This window comes from Diorhabda sublineata, chromosome X, assembly GCF_026230105.1.
Source record: "Diorhabda sublineata isolate icDioSubl1.1 chromosome X, icDioSubl1.1, whole genome shotgun sequence".
NCBI classification, from domain to species: Eukaryota; Metazoa; Arthropoda; class Insecta; order Coleoptera; family Chrysomelidae; genus Diorhabda; species Diorhabda sublineata.
In genome coordinates, this window is record NC_079485.1 from 2,616,992 (window position 1) to 2,633,911 (window position 16,920).

General features: G+C 32.0%; 1 protein-coding gene across 1 annotated transcript in view; it reads right to left on the reverse strand.

Moving 5' to 3' along the window:
* The window catches only part of LOC130451624 (zwei Ig domain protein zig-8-like), a 491,142-nt gene that overhangs the window by 10,115 nt on the left and 464,107 nt on the right, over positions 1–16,920 (reverse strand). The window contains exons 3-4 of the mRNA XM_056790766.1: positions 13,564–13,774; positions 7,974–8,176 (exon numbers count right to left, since the gene is read on the reverse strand). Of these exons, the coding sequence (XP_056646744.1) occupies positions 7,974–8,176; positions 13,564–13,774 (414 nt within the window). The remainder of the gene's footprint in view (positions 1–7,973; positions 8,177–13,563; positions 13,775–16,920) is intronic.

Here is a 16,920-nt window from a genome sequence, read left to right on the forward strand (position 1 = left end):
TCCGGAAGAGTTCATCGGTACAGTGGATCTTCACAGGCTAGAGTATTAGTAAAAATTTCGGTTAACTGAGTATACGAGGGCGGTTTGATGAAAGAATGATTTTTCATAGTAATGTCTTGCTTTGAAAAGTGGCCATATGACGACGGACTTCAACCCAACGGGTAAGCAACGTTTTTCATTGAAGATTTCATATTATTACAATGCATAAATTAAATTATATTTTCTTATACAGCTTGGGGCTTTAAGAAACTGCTCGATTTTCCTTATTTCCGTCGGGCAGTTAAGTGTCTCCTTGAGGTTGGTTTTCATATCAAACTGTTGATATGCGGTAGAATATTCTCTGTAGTCGGTGAGGATGTGCTTAACAGTCACAGGAACTTGACAAGTTCGGCAGACAGGACGACTTTCTGACGACATCAAATAGCCGTGAGTAAGTTTCGTGTGGTTGATGCGAAGTCTTCTTATTGTCACAGCTTCTCTCTTATTCAAAAAGTTTAAGGGAAATGAGAGAAGTAGATGGGTGGATGTGATATAGTGCTTTTTAATGAGGTGTTTGAAGTTAATCTTCAGATCATTAGCCAGCTGAACTGGGAATTCAGGACAATTTTTTATGGCTTCTTTGTCATGGCGATCAGCACATTCGTTACCAGCAATTCCAGTGTGCGATGGAAGCCAGATGAGAGAGACTGTTATATCAAAAGCAATCAGAATTTGGTAGATGTCATGAATGTTTTGGACTATTGGATGGTCGGTGAATATGGTTGTGATTGACTGTATGGATGAAAGAGAGTCAGTACATATAGCGATATGTTTATAGGGAGAAGAAATATATTTGAAAGCTTGAACGATACTGTAAAGTTCACCAGTGTAAACACTACACGTCGAGGGTAAGCGGAAAGAACTTATGAGTTCATGGTTTGTAGTGACTGCGCAACCCACACCGGATTCAGCTTTAGAGGTATAGAGAATTAGGTCAAAGGATTTTTTATGCAGAATATCAAAAAATGCTTTCTCTATAAGAACGCTAGAGGATTCGTGTTTATTGTAGATGATTAGTGAGGTATCTATGGAAATATTTTTTATCCAAGAGGGAGAAGAAGGCAAAGAAAAGTTAACGAGAGGTTGGTATTTTGGAGTAGAGGTGCGAGCAATTGAGGGACTGAATTTACAGTTGTTCGTGAGTTGATAGGTACGTTATGGTGGTAAGTAGCGAATGGACAAGATTAGAAGGATTGGAAGATACTTTAGCAGCATATGACAGGAGAAGAGATTGTCGTCTTAAGGATAGTGGTAGCTCATTAGCTTCAACATTGACACTAGCGGTGGGGCTTGAGCGAAAGGCACCAAGGCAAAGGCGACGAGCGGTGTTGTGTACAGAGTTCAATAAGTCAGTTTTAGACTTGGAAGCGGATATATAGATAAAACATCCATAGTCAAGCTTTGAACGTATGAGAGCTCTGTAAACTCTGTAAAGCAGTATAGTTTTATTGGAGCCCCATTGAAGGTGGCTAAGGGTTCTAATTATGTTTGGCCTCTTCAGGCGAATGCCTTTTACATCATGTATATGGTGATTCCAGTTGAGTCGAGAATCAAAAGTCATACCAAGGATTTTGCACTGATTCACAATAGGTAGAGGGGAGTTATCAAAGAAAATTTGAGGTGAGTGAATAGATGTTCTTCGAGAGAATTTTATCAGCATGGATTTGTTTCGGGAAAATGATAATCCTAGGTAGGGGGATCTCTCTTGTAGTAAATTTATTGCGTTTTGGAGCAGTTGGCATGTAGAGGGGACGTATTTACCATGGCAATAAATGATTAGGTCATCAGCGTATTGGACATATTTTACGGGAGATGGGAAGTTGTCACATTGCTCATTTATTGTGAGGATAAATAAAGTAGAGCTTAGTACGGAACCTTGAGGGATGCCAGTATTTTGTGGATGAGGAAGGGAGAGCTTACCGTTTGCGGAAACCCTGAAAATTCTATCAGTTGGGAAATTATGGATGAATGATAATGTTACCATGTAGATTGTATTGAGTAAGTTTATTCAGTATTAAACTTCTGGATATAGAGTCAAAAGCGCGCCATGTCGAGAATAGTTGCAATGACGTCCTGATAGTTATTTAATGCAGAGGAGAAATTTGTTTGCAAGATTGTGCGTCGGGAACAAGTTTGTATTTTTTAAGGAACCATTGGAGGCTTCTATTGATTATTTTTTTAAACAGTGTGCAAGTGAGAAATTATTTAATATAAGTAGTTTTTAATAAAAACTATTGGTCTCCTTTCTAATTTTGACAGCTCCATAATTGATCAAAAATATATACAATATTTATTCTGGAAAAGTAATGCATATTAACTGGAAGATAAGAACATCTTAATATCTTACTCAATTTAAACTGAATAAAATCAACCAATTTTGTAGATAATTTTCCAAAGCTTTGAAGAATGTATACGTATCAAAATAACATATTTTTCGAATCAACGGCAATACGACCATTATTTCCAGGAGTCAGGCAATTTCCAGTCTACCGTTTCGGTAACACGTGTCAGCCGCCATTTAGAGCTTATTGGAACAAACGTGAGGCGAATCTGATCCACACACTACGTACCAGCTTTCAGCCGATGAAATTACATTAAAATAAAGATAAATGATATTTAAAATTTATTGCAGAAATTTGCATAAGTTGGAAAGTATGATTTAATAGCGTTCGGCAGCATTCGCGAAGGTTTCATGGGAAATTTACCATTACCGTGACCTGTTATCTATCAATTTCCACATTCAAGAAGTAATAGCATTAAAAATTCAATAAAAGCTTTCTTTCGCCAACTTTTAGAAAAAATTTCCGTGAATATTTTGGGAATATACGAGTTTATAGACAAGGTTGAATATTTTATGATAAAATACTTTTTAGCTTTTCAACACAAATGTGGCAATATAACTTTATGTACTTTATAACACATATAATATAAGATTGAAAGCCTTGCAGACCAGCGATTTTTCTCGTTCTTATTCAAGATTAATATATCCAATAGAAATCAATCCTTTAAATAAAATATTCTCTGAAAGATATGCACTCCGATTATTATGAACGCCCATAAAAATGGGGTGCCCTAGGTGGATTAAAAGCCATTTGATTCAAAGCTTTTCAGAGGCTTGCTGAGACAGTACAGTTAATTTATTGCACCTTTGAAACTAGTTCCTTGGTCCGAATGAATTTCTAACATTAAATTCGAGTTATGAAACATCAAGTTTCAAGTGAATAGCATTGGTTGCATTCCAAAGAAATATACATATACTTATATTTTAGATCTCTTCTAACCTCGATATATTCCCATCTTAGTTAGAAACTGTCCAACACAATCAAACAAAATTGATAAAATGTTTTCATTTGGGAGACCTTAAACGAGGAGATTTTTAACGAAAATAGCTCATACATTTAGGTGTGCATCTATAAATTGCACTTTGAATTTAACAGTTTATCAACATGAAATCAACCCAATTACACCATCCCAAGTTTGACAACCCAATTACACCATCCCAAGTTTGACAACCAGTTTACCAAAATCTAAGTTTTTGTTGTATTTATTTGACACTATTTATTTCGGTATTTATGAAGCTTCTTAAAAAATTATTAAAAGTTTTAAACATTTATTAAACTAATTTTATTATTACTCATTGGCGTAATGGTATCGATTAATTTTAATTTAAGTTGAATGTACAGTTAATATTTCTTGTGCCTAGATTGCAGGCCTAATAAAACTTTTTAGCGGAACATTTTTCATCTGTTGTCTCTTTCAGTTATTCGCAGACGTGTATAACAAACTTTCCCCTACTTTTATGATGAAAAATATCAAGTTTTCTACCTGGAAGAGAAGAAAGGGGAACTTTCTGAAGTTCATTATTGATTTTATTTTTTTTCCTGCAAATGGCACGATACGAATAGATGCTACTTGAAAATCGATAATGAATTGAGTAAATAACACATACTAAATTTTAAAAAATTCGAATTGTGTCTGAAATATTGTAGATGAACGGATTCACCTGTCACCTCTATTTGTTTCAGAATGATATGAATTCAAAAACAAAGTCTAAGCAGGAGCATTATCGTATTGGAACAAAACTATTTTTTTCATCAAATATAGTCATATTTTCCCATTTTCTAAATTATCAAAGAAACTTAACATTCGGTATCTAAAAACTTGACATTTACCTAGCCTATTGTTTTCATAATAGTGGCATCTACCAAGACAAATCGACGGAAAAGTTCACTGCAATTATGTTTGAAGATACCCAAACATTCGTATAAATTTATAATGCGAGAATTTTATCAGTATTAAGCAATCACGACACCCACGTATTATCCGTGTTCATACTGCTAGTAAAAGTAATTACATAATAACCATTCTATGGGACGGAATACTTTGAAGATATTATTTACGTATCTTTTCCTCGGTTTCTTGTTGTTCAACATAAAGAATAATGTGTGTATTAAAACGGAAGTATCTGTCAAATTTATGTAAAAGTTTGTCAGATGACATCAGACATTATGTATTTATAAGTAATATACCTGCCTGTTTTTATTATCCATTTAATATAAATTGAATTCAATTAGTAATAATGATGATATCATTATATCAAACATGAATTAATATTTCCACGCAATTAGTTTCTATATATTGAAATCTATCTCAGCTTCTGTCAGCAAAATATATTGAATCCAGATTAAATCCATGAATCCCTTTAACAAAACCCTTTTGCTCCCGCTCTTATGTACAACCAATCCTTTGTCGTCGTTGAATAAACTGCATGATGCTTTAGGGTAGTCCAGTACCCATGAAGGGCTTCCAATAACAATAATATCATCAATCAAGGTAAAGGATGTTCTATTACAGTCATTTAATAAACAAATAATTCAAAGAGTGATGTTAGATATTGCATTATGGAATATATAGAATAAAAAAAGTAGAAATTACTAATTAAAATATCAATAATGTTTTGAAATTTAGGACTTATTAAAATTACGCAGAAAAGGAAAAATAATAATAAATACAAAATAGAATTGTTAAATCAAAAACGGGAAAGGTAGTTATAATGTTGGTTTTGGTGTAACTAGCTCATGTTTTTTCTCAAGCTCAAGCTCAAGTGAGACAATAAGAAGAGAAACGAGATAATTTAGAAGCCAATGGAAACCATAACGACACATTACAAGCTAAATGCAGAATACTAAGTTCCCCTCAGAGTAGTAAAAAATGATAGTTCCCATATTAAGAAGCGATCTCCAAAGTCCCAAGTTAATTTTTTAAGAACAGGAATTGCTGTTTTCAGTTGGGGGTTCCAAAGAAACAGTTATGAACTGATTTTTAAAATTACAACAAATTTTCTTTTTGAATATCTTTAACCTATAATAAGATGAGAGGTGAATTGAACCAGGGTTTTCTTGCAACAGATCCGACAGCCTAAGAGTGAACAAATTATTTAGACGAACGGGACAAGGGCGCGTACCTGAGATGCGTGAATGACGTAATTTAATTGTATCCTACTGTAAGTAAAACCAAATGCTTCAGGTCAAAATTTAAATTTTTGCAAAGTTTCCTGTAACAAAAAGTCAGCACACATAAATACTAAAAACAGTATATGATATTTTGCATATATCCAATGATTTCGCACTGATCTGAATCATAGGAATTTCAGAAAGCAAAAAATTCGGAATGTGACTGCAATTAAGAAAGTATATATTTTGTGGCTGTCTCTTTGGAGGTCCATAGCGTGGTGCCCGAAAGCAAAAACCTAATTAACGTCAATAGCATTTCGTGGTGATCAAATGTCCCGAAATTCATATCATAGAAGCGTAGGTATCATCCTCTTCTATTTTACTTTGTTATTTATAGTTTGTACTGTCGCCAGATCATTTGATTAAATAATTAATTACTTAATAACACTACGGATCGCTTAAAAATACGACATAGATATAAAATTCGTTCATATTAAGAAGAGGTTTGTCTGCTATGACGCCTGTATATTTCTTGGATATGATGATAGATGAAACGATCCAACTGAATAGAGAAGACGAGGTCACTGCAGATCATTAGAAGTACTATTCCAGAAATGATGCATATGAAAGATTTCTTTTAATTTCTAACACAATTATAGGTGTGTTTAATCAGGATGTGTTAAATCTTGATACTATTGAGGTGGAAAACTGAATCAATTATAAAATATGCAATTGTCAAATATGTTTCTGATTGATTAGTTCCATTCCTATACTCCTTATTCGATAAATTAACAGTTTGAGTTCGAATGCCAGAATTATTCCTGGTATTCATGGAAGCAAAAAGTATAATCTAGTCGCTCGAAGCTCAATTATGTCTTGGAATGATACACTCTTGAAAACAACGATACTATGTAATGATTAAATCAATATCCAGATGTGGATTCTGGTTCATACAAAGCTATAATTCCAACAATAATATCTCGCATCTATTTCCTGTTAATCATTCTCGGTCTAGTCACCCTGAATAATCCAGAATAATCATGTTGCAAAATGTTACAAGTTTCAATCAACAGTATTTAAAACAGTGATTTATTATTAATGCTATTAACTAAATGTTCGACGAAATGTGGCATTTTTGTGGTTATGTGGTTTAATTATAGAGGCGTTAATTCGTGTACATTGTAGGCATAATTTTGATTTTCCAGTCAATTCACCACTTAGTGTAGATTAAACATATTTTTCATTCAAAAGTTGTTCATAAATGATAATATGTAATTATTTCGATGATTCGCAGTTACGATTTACGTCGATGCCATTTAATGTGTTTTTATCCATTTTAATGAATATTTCCTACTAATACCATACTTGCAAAGATTTGCTGAGTGAATAATTGATTTATGTTTGTGGAAAGCTAAGTTGAAGAAAATGTATGGAGAACATCACATGTTTAAAATTGATATTAATTTGTAGTCCATAAATCGTTCATCAAACCCTTTTTCCTTTCTCTTGTTGAGTGTGTGTGTGAGTGTGTGAAAGAAAATGGCTTGGAAGCAAGTCCATCAGCCACAGAATTTTTCAATGATACTACTTAGATAATCATTTTAATATTCTTGATAAAATTTACTAATAGATCTAAAGTTTGTCGGTTATCTATGCTTAAAAGGTGTGTGAGGTTTAGAGGTAGGGAGTAGTTTTGTTTAACAAGTAACTGCAACAAATTGTTTGTTTTATGAATGTGATTGCTGTATCCCACAAAAATATATCTTCAGTCCACTTTACTACAGATTACATCATATTTTCCAAGATTTTAACACAATTGCCGTTAATGGTGGTGTAGCTGTTAAGTAGTTCTGGAAATATACGTGATAAAAAACTATATATAATCAATGGTGCTTGAAGCAAACATGAGGTATAGAGGTTAATGATGACTCATATTTGACGTTCTGTCAATTTACGTTAAGCAAGCAAATAGAAATTTTTGATTAGTTCAGTTAGCTTCCACCTAGATAAAAATTACTTGACGCAGCTTCAACAAAAATATTGATGGTACTTGAGAAGAAACAATAATTTGCATAAATACCAAACTTCATTGAAGTCTGGTCTATATCCTCAAAAATTACAACGTCTTTCTAGAAAGGTTTCCTTAAATCAAAGTGGTGGAAATGATCTAATTCACAGAGGAAGTTAATAATAAAACAAATAATTACGTTTCGATTTAGACATTTGCAAATGGATATAAATTTTCGTTGTAATCGACTATAAATTGTATAGAGATATTTTAAGTCGATTATCTGCTGAAATTTAGAACAATGGAGTGATTCAAAACATTTTGTTTTTTATATTCTTATTGATTAACTTCCTAAAAGTAAAAATACCAATTCAAAAAGTCGAATTAACTAGTAAATTACCTGAAATACCCCTCAAATTTACGTCAATGATGTAAATATTAATATTGACAGTATATATTAAATTCATACGAACCTCAATAGTGAGCCTACTCGTGTAATCTAAGCCATCACTTGTCTGAGTATGAGACGAAGCCGCCGTTTCTAGGATGTTCTTGCCTTTGTACCAAAACACCGTTCCCAGATCATGTGGGCCCTGGCTGATGAGGCAGGTGAGTGTGATGGAGCTTCCGGCTTTGACGTGTAAGTCGGTTGGTCCGAAAATGCGAGCTTTAGCTTCTGAAATAGGAATAACTGTTTGTTATTACGTTTCTATTTCAAAGGAATTTTCTCGGATTACATATCTTACATATAAACCAGTGTAGTAAGGGGTGTCAGTTACATTTGAAGATTAGAGATTAAGGAATGTTTATTAAAGTAGTTTGAATACAAAACTTATTATTACGAATTATATTTGAGGGATGGAAGGATTGGAAGTATGTAATAGGGAAGACTATGAGGCATTTTTGAGCCAAGCTTTGAGAAATAAAACTTACCAGTACATCGTTAATAACATTTCAGTCATCCGCAAGTTATTTCATAATAATAAAAAAATATATGCTTTTAATATATAGACTTTTGCATAACATAACATTTTACAAGAGGACATTTTGTAGACTGGTTTCAATTTAAACCAAATCAACCAAATCAACCTCTAGTGCAGAGGTATACAATATTTTATGGCAAAACACTTCATATATAACCTCTTACCCTCTTACGTCTGTTTTTCTTCCATCCTGCCAGGACAGCCCAACCACAAGCAATCACCACAACCCCAGCCCTGTAGAGGAGCAACTCCTACATCAGGGCCAGCTCCCACAAATCTTCCATCTATTGAGTAATTTAATACTTCAGTCAAGATTGTTTTGGAAAAAGTAGTTGGCTGAAATAGTTTTAGAATACCGCCAAAAAAAGGAACTCTCAGTAGATGAGGTGTTGAATATTAAAGGTACGTAATGAGTGATAGAAGCAATACATATGATATAAAGTGATAAATTAAGTGAAGTGATAGTTACTAAAATGTTACTAGTGTTGTAATTATTGTAATTTAGTGTAACAGATGCTCAAGTAATTTTGAGCAGTTTTAAACTGATTTGAACTGAGAAATAATTCATTGTACATTGTCGTAATTTAATGCAGCACTTATTATTAAACAATGATTGATTTCTAATTTGACATTTTAAAAAATTATAAATTATTTTAACCAAAATATTAAAATGTATCTTTTCTCCATAGTAAAACATTTTATCAAGATTATCAGCGCCATTTGAAATAAATGATTCTTGTGTCGCCTGAATGATATTTTCCTGTTTCTGTCATTTTCTTAATGAATCTAACAATAAATTTTACAGAGAAGATGGAATATCTCATTCGCGTTTATAATAGCATCCAACAATTCTCGTTACAGGTAGATATTGATCAATTTCTTATCATATCATTACTTATTCAAATGAAAAAGGGAGAAATGAATTAGATGGGTTCAAGGAAGATAAATACCAATGAAGAGCAGAGGGAAATATCTGTTATTTAACAAAACCCACAAGAGATTAACAGCTCTATAAACATACTCTACCCCAACTTCACAACTTCATTATTTTTCATTAATATACTGAGCTTATGATGATTTGAATGAGGAATTTGAAGTGGAGATGTATGGTTTCAAGGATTCTCAATACATTTGATTCCAAATTATCAGAAGTACAGGACAGGAGTGGAAAAAATTATAAGAGATTATATTCTATTTCAGAAACGTACAGAGTAATAAAATGGGGAATCCCATCCAGTTCGGCTCAATTTCGGTGTTGGCCATAGGTGTAGGTCTTGAAATAGTATTGTTTGTAATATTAAAATTTCAAGTAATTGTGTAAGAGAATTAGGAAAAGTATGTTTTCTGGCCTGAAGTGTCAATATCGAAATATTGTGTAGGGATTACTTAGGTAGTAGATTATACAGTTACGTTTTGCGTTTAACAGGTACCGTTTAACCTTCTATTAGTACCTCTGCCTAATTCCAACCCTATTTCAGATTTCGATGGCGACATTTACACCAACGAAAAGATGTTCCAATAATTCTCAACTATCAGTGAATGAAAAACTTATTATTTTAAATGTAGACGATAGCATAACTGGACTGGAGCTGGAAAATCCATCGTTTTTAAATTATTGCGGGGAAGAAAGATAGCAGACCAAGTGGCACCTCCCAAGAAAAGTCCAGGCAGACCAGTAAAAGTCCTTGATGCAGACACCAAAAGTATAATTCGAAGAAAATTCACTCTTTTTATTTTAAAAAAGAAATACCCACCCTAGATAAGATTTTAATGGAGCTTGGCCAGGATGACAGTATTCCGTTGATAACTAAAAAACTTTTATGGACCACTTTGAGAAATATGGATTTTGCCTGGGAAAAGCATAACCGTAAAGCACTTTTACTGGAAAGCGATGAAATTGTTTGCTGGCGACGAAAATACTTGAGAAGTATAAAGCATTACATAACAGAGCAGAAGAAAATCTTTTATCTTGATGAGATGTGGATTAATGAAGGTTATACAGTACCAAAAATGTGGTAAGACAAAAATGTAACCAGTGCTCGCTAAGCTTTCATGGAAGGCCTGTCAACGGTTATTAAGGTGACTTCGAGTAAAGGGAAAAGACTAATAATTGTCCATATTGGAAGCGAAGAGGGATTTAAAAGAAGGTTTGCTAATCTTTCAGTCGTGTCAATCCACGAGGACATGGATTCGGATGTTTTTGAAGACTATTTTGGTGAAATGATAAAATATCTTTCGGCTGATTCAGTAGAAGTTATGTAGAAGAGAGAAGTCTCCAACTTCATCTTGGAGAAAACAAGAAATTATTGACTGGTTAACCATCAAAAGTATTGAATTTGAAGATAATTTCATAAAAAAAGAACTATCAGCTATAGCAAATTTACACAATCAGAAAATGTTAAAATAAAATTCTTTCCTACCGGCACGCCTTTGGCACAGTATTTTCACTGTTTGTGGATGAATAACAATAGTCTAAACCCATATATTGACCCCAACCCGGGTGGTACAACCTGCACTTGATAAAAAGAAAGAATTTTACAATGAAATCAATGCCAAACTATGAAAGTGGCTTAAATATTCGTTGGGTCACTCTGTGGTCCCTTTGCATACCTAATGAGGTTTTATTACTTTATACCTTTGTGAAATAAACTATAGGATTTTTTTAATATTAGCGAAAAACGGGAAAGTTTTTTGAAGAAAGTGTAAAAGTAAAGGAACTCTCATAAAAAGCGATATCTCATTAGGACAAGTTTTATTAACATATTAATTTGTAGCAAAATTCTTGACAAAAGATTTTTACATTGTGAATTATTATATTAAATTGTGTATCTGTAGTTTTTGGAAATAACTCTTGAATGAAATGAGATGAAAATGAAGTACTTGGTGATATTATAATAAATATAACTTGTATCATTTATAAAATCTGAAAGTGTGACCTTATTCTAAGTCCAAGTGTCTTATACTTTCATTAATATGTTTTGTGTTAAATACAGATCCTCTTAATTGAATGGGGTTGTATAAAAAATCATTGGATATAGTGATTTTGTAATTGGCTCTTAGATATTGGTAATAACAATGTGAAAAGCTTATGGCCACTGTAATGTTGGATAAATATTGATTATCGAAGAACAAATATTAACTATTACTGGACCAATTGAAGAAGAAACAGTACATGACTAGAGGAAAAAAATATCTTTCGTTGAGAAATGATGTTACAAGTCCAAAACTGTGATCAAATCTACTAAATCGAACTTGCCTCTACACTCTCCATATTCTCCAGATCTGGTTTAAAAACTCTATTTGGAGATCTAAGAAAAATCGATTCTTTAAAAATGATATTGCAATGTTGGAAAAATGGAAAACTCTCGAAGGAACTTACCTTTGGTAACGAAATTAGCTAGAAAACATAGTTTTGTTTACTAGATCGGAAAATTGTTGACCGATCTGTTAAGTCCGATTTTGAAGATAATTTTCATTGCTTGGGGTAAGCAGATGTTGAATGTGGAAATTATTTATTTGATATGTGATAGTTGTCAATAAATATATTTCTGTCGCATAAAAATATTAAGTAAATACTACAAAACCATTGTAATTCACTTTTTACCATACGCTAGATACTAATAAACACAAGGTTATCAGATATTCATTCGAGAAATACCGAACATAATATTATTTCAATGTAGGAAAGCTTCTATAAAATTCAAGGTTGGGTAAAAATTTAAAATTCTGTTTTGTTCCTTTTTCGCAACCCTGCATATTTATATCCTGTCAAATGCATTTGCTCGCTAAAGGTCTTAAGGCAAACGTTTCAATTATGTACCTGGCTATTAATTGCCTGTCTAATTTTGCTACTTCAGATTAATCAACTAAATGCATAAATAATAGTAGAAGGTGTGTTTGATTTATTAACTGTAACGAAAGGGAGAAGATGAGGGTGTTTTAACTTTCACTATTTATTAAGATTATGATTCATGACACCATCGTGCATCTAATCTAAGTTAAAATATTCAACAACCTTAGATAAATGGCATTGCTTAAAAAAATTACATTCAGAAAGTAAAATATAAAGGGGATAGTCGTAGTAAAAATATTTATTGTATAGGAGATCCTACTATTACAATTCCATTAATGTATAGATCAAGAAATAAACATGATAAATAAAATGTATGTTTTTTTAGTCACTGCCTTTGCTTGAGGAAATCCGAATCGACGTATTGTTCAATTGCGCTCATCTCCGAGAAAATTCTAGAAAAGAACGTGGGAGAATACATCTATATTAAGAAGAGGGGTTTATGTATGCCTCTTCGCTTTGCACAAGAAGTAGGTTTCCATTATAAGTTCTCAAACCCATGGCTGAATTGTTGAGTGCCTGGCATAATGCAATCTCACTTCTCTTGAGGTCTACTGAATTAACTGCATTAGAACTAACCCTCATTTTACTAACTAAAGAAGTTTTATTGAATTGAATTGAAAATCTCGGCAAATATAGTACCTATAAAATTGGTTTGGAAGGTACCATACTATTAACTTAAGTTTCCAGAGTTATACAATATCTTTGTTAAAATAATTTGAAAGCATTATAAGTCTTTTCGTTTGATTATAGATCCAATAAGCTGGCGAAGTACCAACTGGCTGCATAGTTTTTTTTTTAAATCTTGTAGGTGTGCATTCTACTTTATTATCCAAGGATGTTATTGACGGATATTCCTCTTTTGACGGATCTACAATTCTGTGGAATATAATGAAGGATAAGTTAAGATTAAATTTGAAAGTAAGCAGCCAGAAGAGATCGTGGGCGAATATGGCATTTTTTATTTGTCACATTCGAACAAAATCCTGTGGGTGCGAGGATGTCTATAGAGAAAGGCTGCCATACTTATATCCATCCAAGCTTTTCAGATCAAGAGGTAGATTCACAGCCTTTACGCTTTAAAAATAAAATCTAATCTAATAAGCAATTATCCGGACTATTTAGAATACGAATATTTCAAAATACAATGAGTTTTTTACTGTAATTCTGTCTTTTCTGGTTTCTTTGTATATTATTACTCTAATACTTGGTCAGTAGTTTCATACTTACCTAATACGTTCAGCCTGAAAGGTAACGACATTTTTGGTTCTGTGTTAACTTGACATTCATAGATTCCAGAATCCCTAATTTGAGGAAATTTAATCTGCAATGTCCAATTATCAGATTTATCCGGTCGTATAACTTGAAACCGTTGATCTGAAGTGTAAGTTAAGATTCCAGCTGTTAGAATGTGAAGATCCCGTTTTCGGATCCATGAAACCTGAAACGAAAATTTTTAAGTCAATACAAAACTTCTTATATATCAATCATGTGGTTTTGATTGAACGATTCTGTACATTCTTTCAGGATTAATGTCTTTTATATACAAGGCACATATTTAAATAGGTAGTTTACTCTTCTTCAGATCAATAGTTTAGGAACCAGTGGGCGTGCCAGTCACTAATATACAGGAGTTTTGAAAAATCAAATGTTTGGTTTTTAACGGAGTCATCCAACATTTCTTATAGTTCGGGATAATTTTAAAAATAAACCTCTTTTTGTTTCAATAACATGCCTTCCTTTATTTAAAGACGGCATGTTATTGATCTTTATTAAAAGCACATTATTAATAGCGCTTTGTGAGTGTGCGTATCTGTCAGATATGTCACAAATTGTATTATCTTTAGTACGAAAGTATCTCGATCTTCATAAGTCAGTTTGATGTGTTATTATCAAAGTATTATCAAAGTAACAATGTACTACTACGCAATTCTTATACTACCAGTTCATTATAGAAAAGTGCTTGTAAGATAAAAAGGAAATGAATGGAATCCATCCACACTTAATTAGGATGGCTAAAAGAGGACTAAAAAACCGAGCCAGGCCTGATTGCATTCAATATTTCTTCTAAGTGTAATAATACAGAGTCGGGTTTTCTTAAATTCTCATAAATATCTCAATTTTTAAAAATGAAGGTATAATTACTACATTTGTTTGTGTCATTATTTTTTTAAACGTATATTCAAGAAAACATTCATTAAATAACACTATCTTAATATTGTTCATCAATAATTTAAACAAATGTATTCTATTATTGTTATATAATTAATTATTTTTTATTTTAATCCTTTTATCGAAAATCAAAAAGAAGTTGAATAATTTGCTATTTGTAATGGTGAAATTTTAATGCTTTGCCTATTGTTTTTTGAGGTATTATTACTTATAGTGAAACACTACGAAATGATTTGTGCTGCTTCATCCAAAATGATTATTTCCTTTTCTAGTAGCAATTGAGCCAGTTTCACTAAACATAGCAACTAATTCCAAAGTATATTTATAATATATATAATTATAACTATATCTTACATCAATAGAACAAATTCAGTTCTTTGGTGAGGAATAACTACCATGGTAAAAAAATAGAAAAACAACCTTCAAGTCACGAAACCAATTATACATTGAAGTGATTCTGACAACCAAAAATTGTATAGGAAACTAGAAATAAAGATTATTCTGATAAAAATCTTGAGAATGCTTAACCTGCGATCTTTTTTCAACGTTGTATTTACTCAAAGGTACGTTTTCGCATTAAATTGTACTTATTTCACTTTTACTTGTGGAAAAAAGTTTTCTCGGAGTCGTCTTAAAAATGAAACTATAAAATTAGTGCATGGTTTGAAACTAAAAAACAATGAATTAATGTTTCTTTAGTCGCACAACCTATAAATTTCATTACGAACTTAACGATTAATGTTTCAGAGACAGCATCGTAAAATTTTCTTAAAAACCTGATAAAACGTTACCATTAAAACAAGAGCTTTCCCGTAAATCTTAACATATATTATGTAGAAAACGTTTCCGACTCTAAAACATGTTTATATTCGTCCCTCTCTCTGCCGTTGCTTTTCTTTTGGGTGGTTAATGAATGTTTATCTCAAATTCTACGAATAAATCTTAATGTTTTAAAAACGAAGAAAAAGAGTTTTATTTCTTCATTTTATCCGAACAATGAGACAATTTTGACTAATCTAGTACAAGAATATATAATAATGTTATCACGAATATTCCAGATTAATGTTTTCATATTCTGTAGAATTCTTGACAATATTATATATACAATATGTCAGAATAATTTAGTCAGATTCGGCCCTGCATGATAAAAGAAAATTCCTAACATAATTTAAGTTTTTTAAAATCAAGTATGCTTCAAAAGTTTTCCAAGAAAGTCTACTTTCCTTATAGTGTATTTTACGTGGAAATATGAAAAAAATATGTTGGCTACTAAAGCTATATTATTATTCGCAATATGTTCTGGATAAACTATTTATTCTATCCTGCCCCACATAAAATACGCATCATTATAAAGTCTGGCTAACATGCCACACTCATTCTCCCAAACCATCTTTTATCAAACTGATTATTCAGCCAATCAGTAATCCTTTATGTAGAATTAACAGGGCAGTCGTCATATTAGAGATGTGAGTCTATCAAATATTTAAAGAAGGTTCGTCAATGAATTTGCAAAATTTGGAACTATGCTGATTTAATGTTCTTCCAATAATGAAAGGTCCTATGATTCCTATCTCGTATAAAACAGCACACCAAATATTCACATTATTGGAATATTGCCTTCTTGATTGAATAACGTAATGGGGCTTGCTTTCACTCCCATATCGTAAATTTGTGGTAAAAGTACTTTCTTTCACCAGAAAACAAAATTAATTCTTCTTGCTTTGTAACTTTTTGTTAAATGTGACAAATTTAGACTTTGTAGGGATACATTCTATTTGCTTTATAAATTTTTTATAAATGTGTTTTACTTATGTTTGTGGTTACCTTCGATTTCTTAGTTATAATTTGTGATCTGCATTTATTGAATTTACAGCAAATATAGCACCTGCTTCATGCAGCTTTAGCATTAGCTTTTGTATCTTCTTATAATGAATGCTTTCTGTTATGAGAAATGCCAAGCAGTAGGTACTTTTGTTCCTTGAAGTATTTGGATACCTTTTATATTCCATAAAAATAATAATAAATAATAAAGTTGTGTTTGATAGGTTAACAGTTTAATATTGTTACAGATATAACTTCTATTTTCGATGACCGTCTTTGTTAGAAATTAAAATTATAATTGAACCATTACTTTAAGTTTATATAGAGATCTAAATGCTGATTCTATACAACTTATTTCACTTTTTGTCGCATTTGCTACATAAAAGGCACTCCATCACTATAGGAAAATATAGGTTTTGTGAAAATTTCCAGAAACTTTTCACGTCAAAACTAAAATTATCTTGGAGAAAAAAATTAAGCATTTATTTCCTATTTAAGCATAAAAAATTCAAATCAGCAACTTTTCTAGTGGGGTTCGTGAAAACAAGAATATAGTTTGAAAGGAATTAAGATGGTATGCCAGATTTTTTTTTC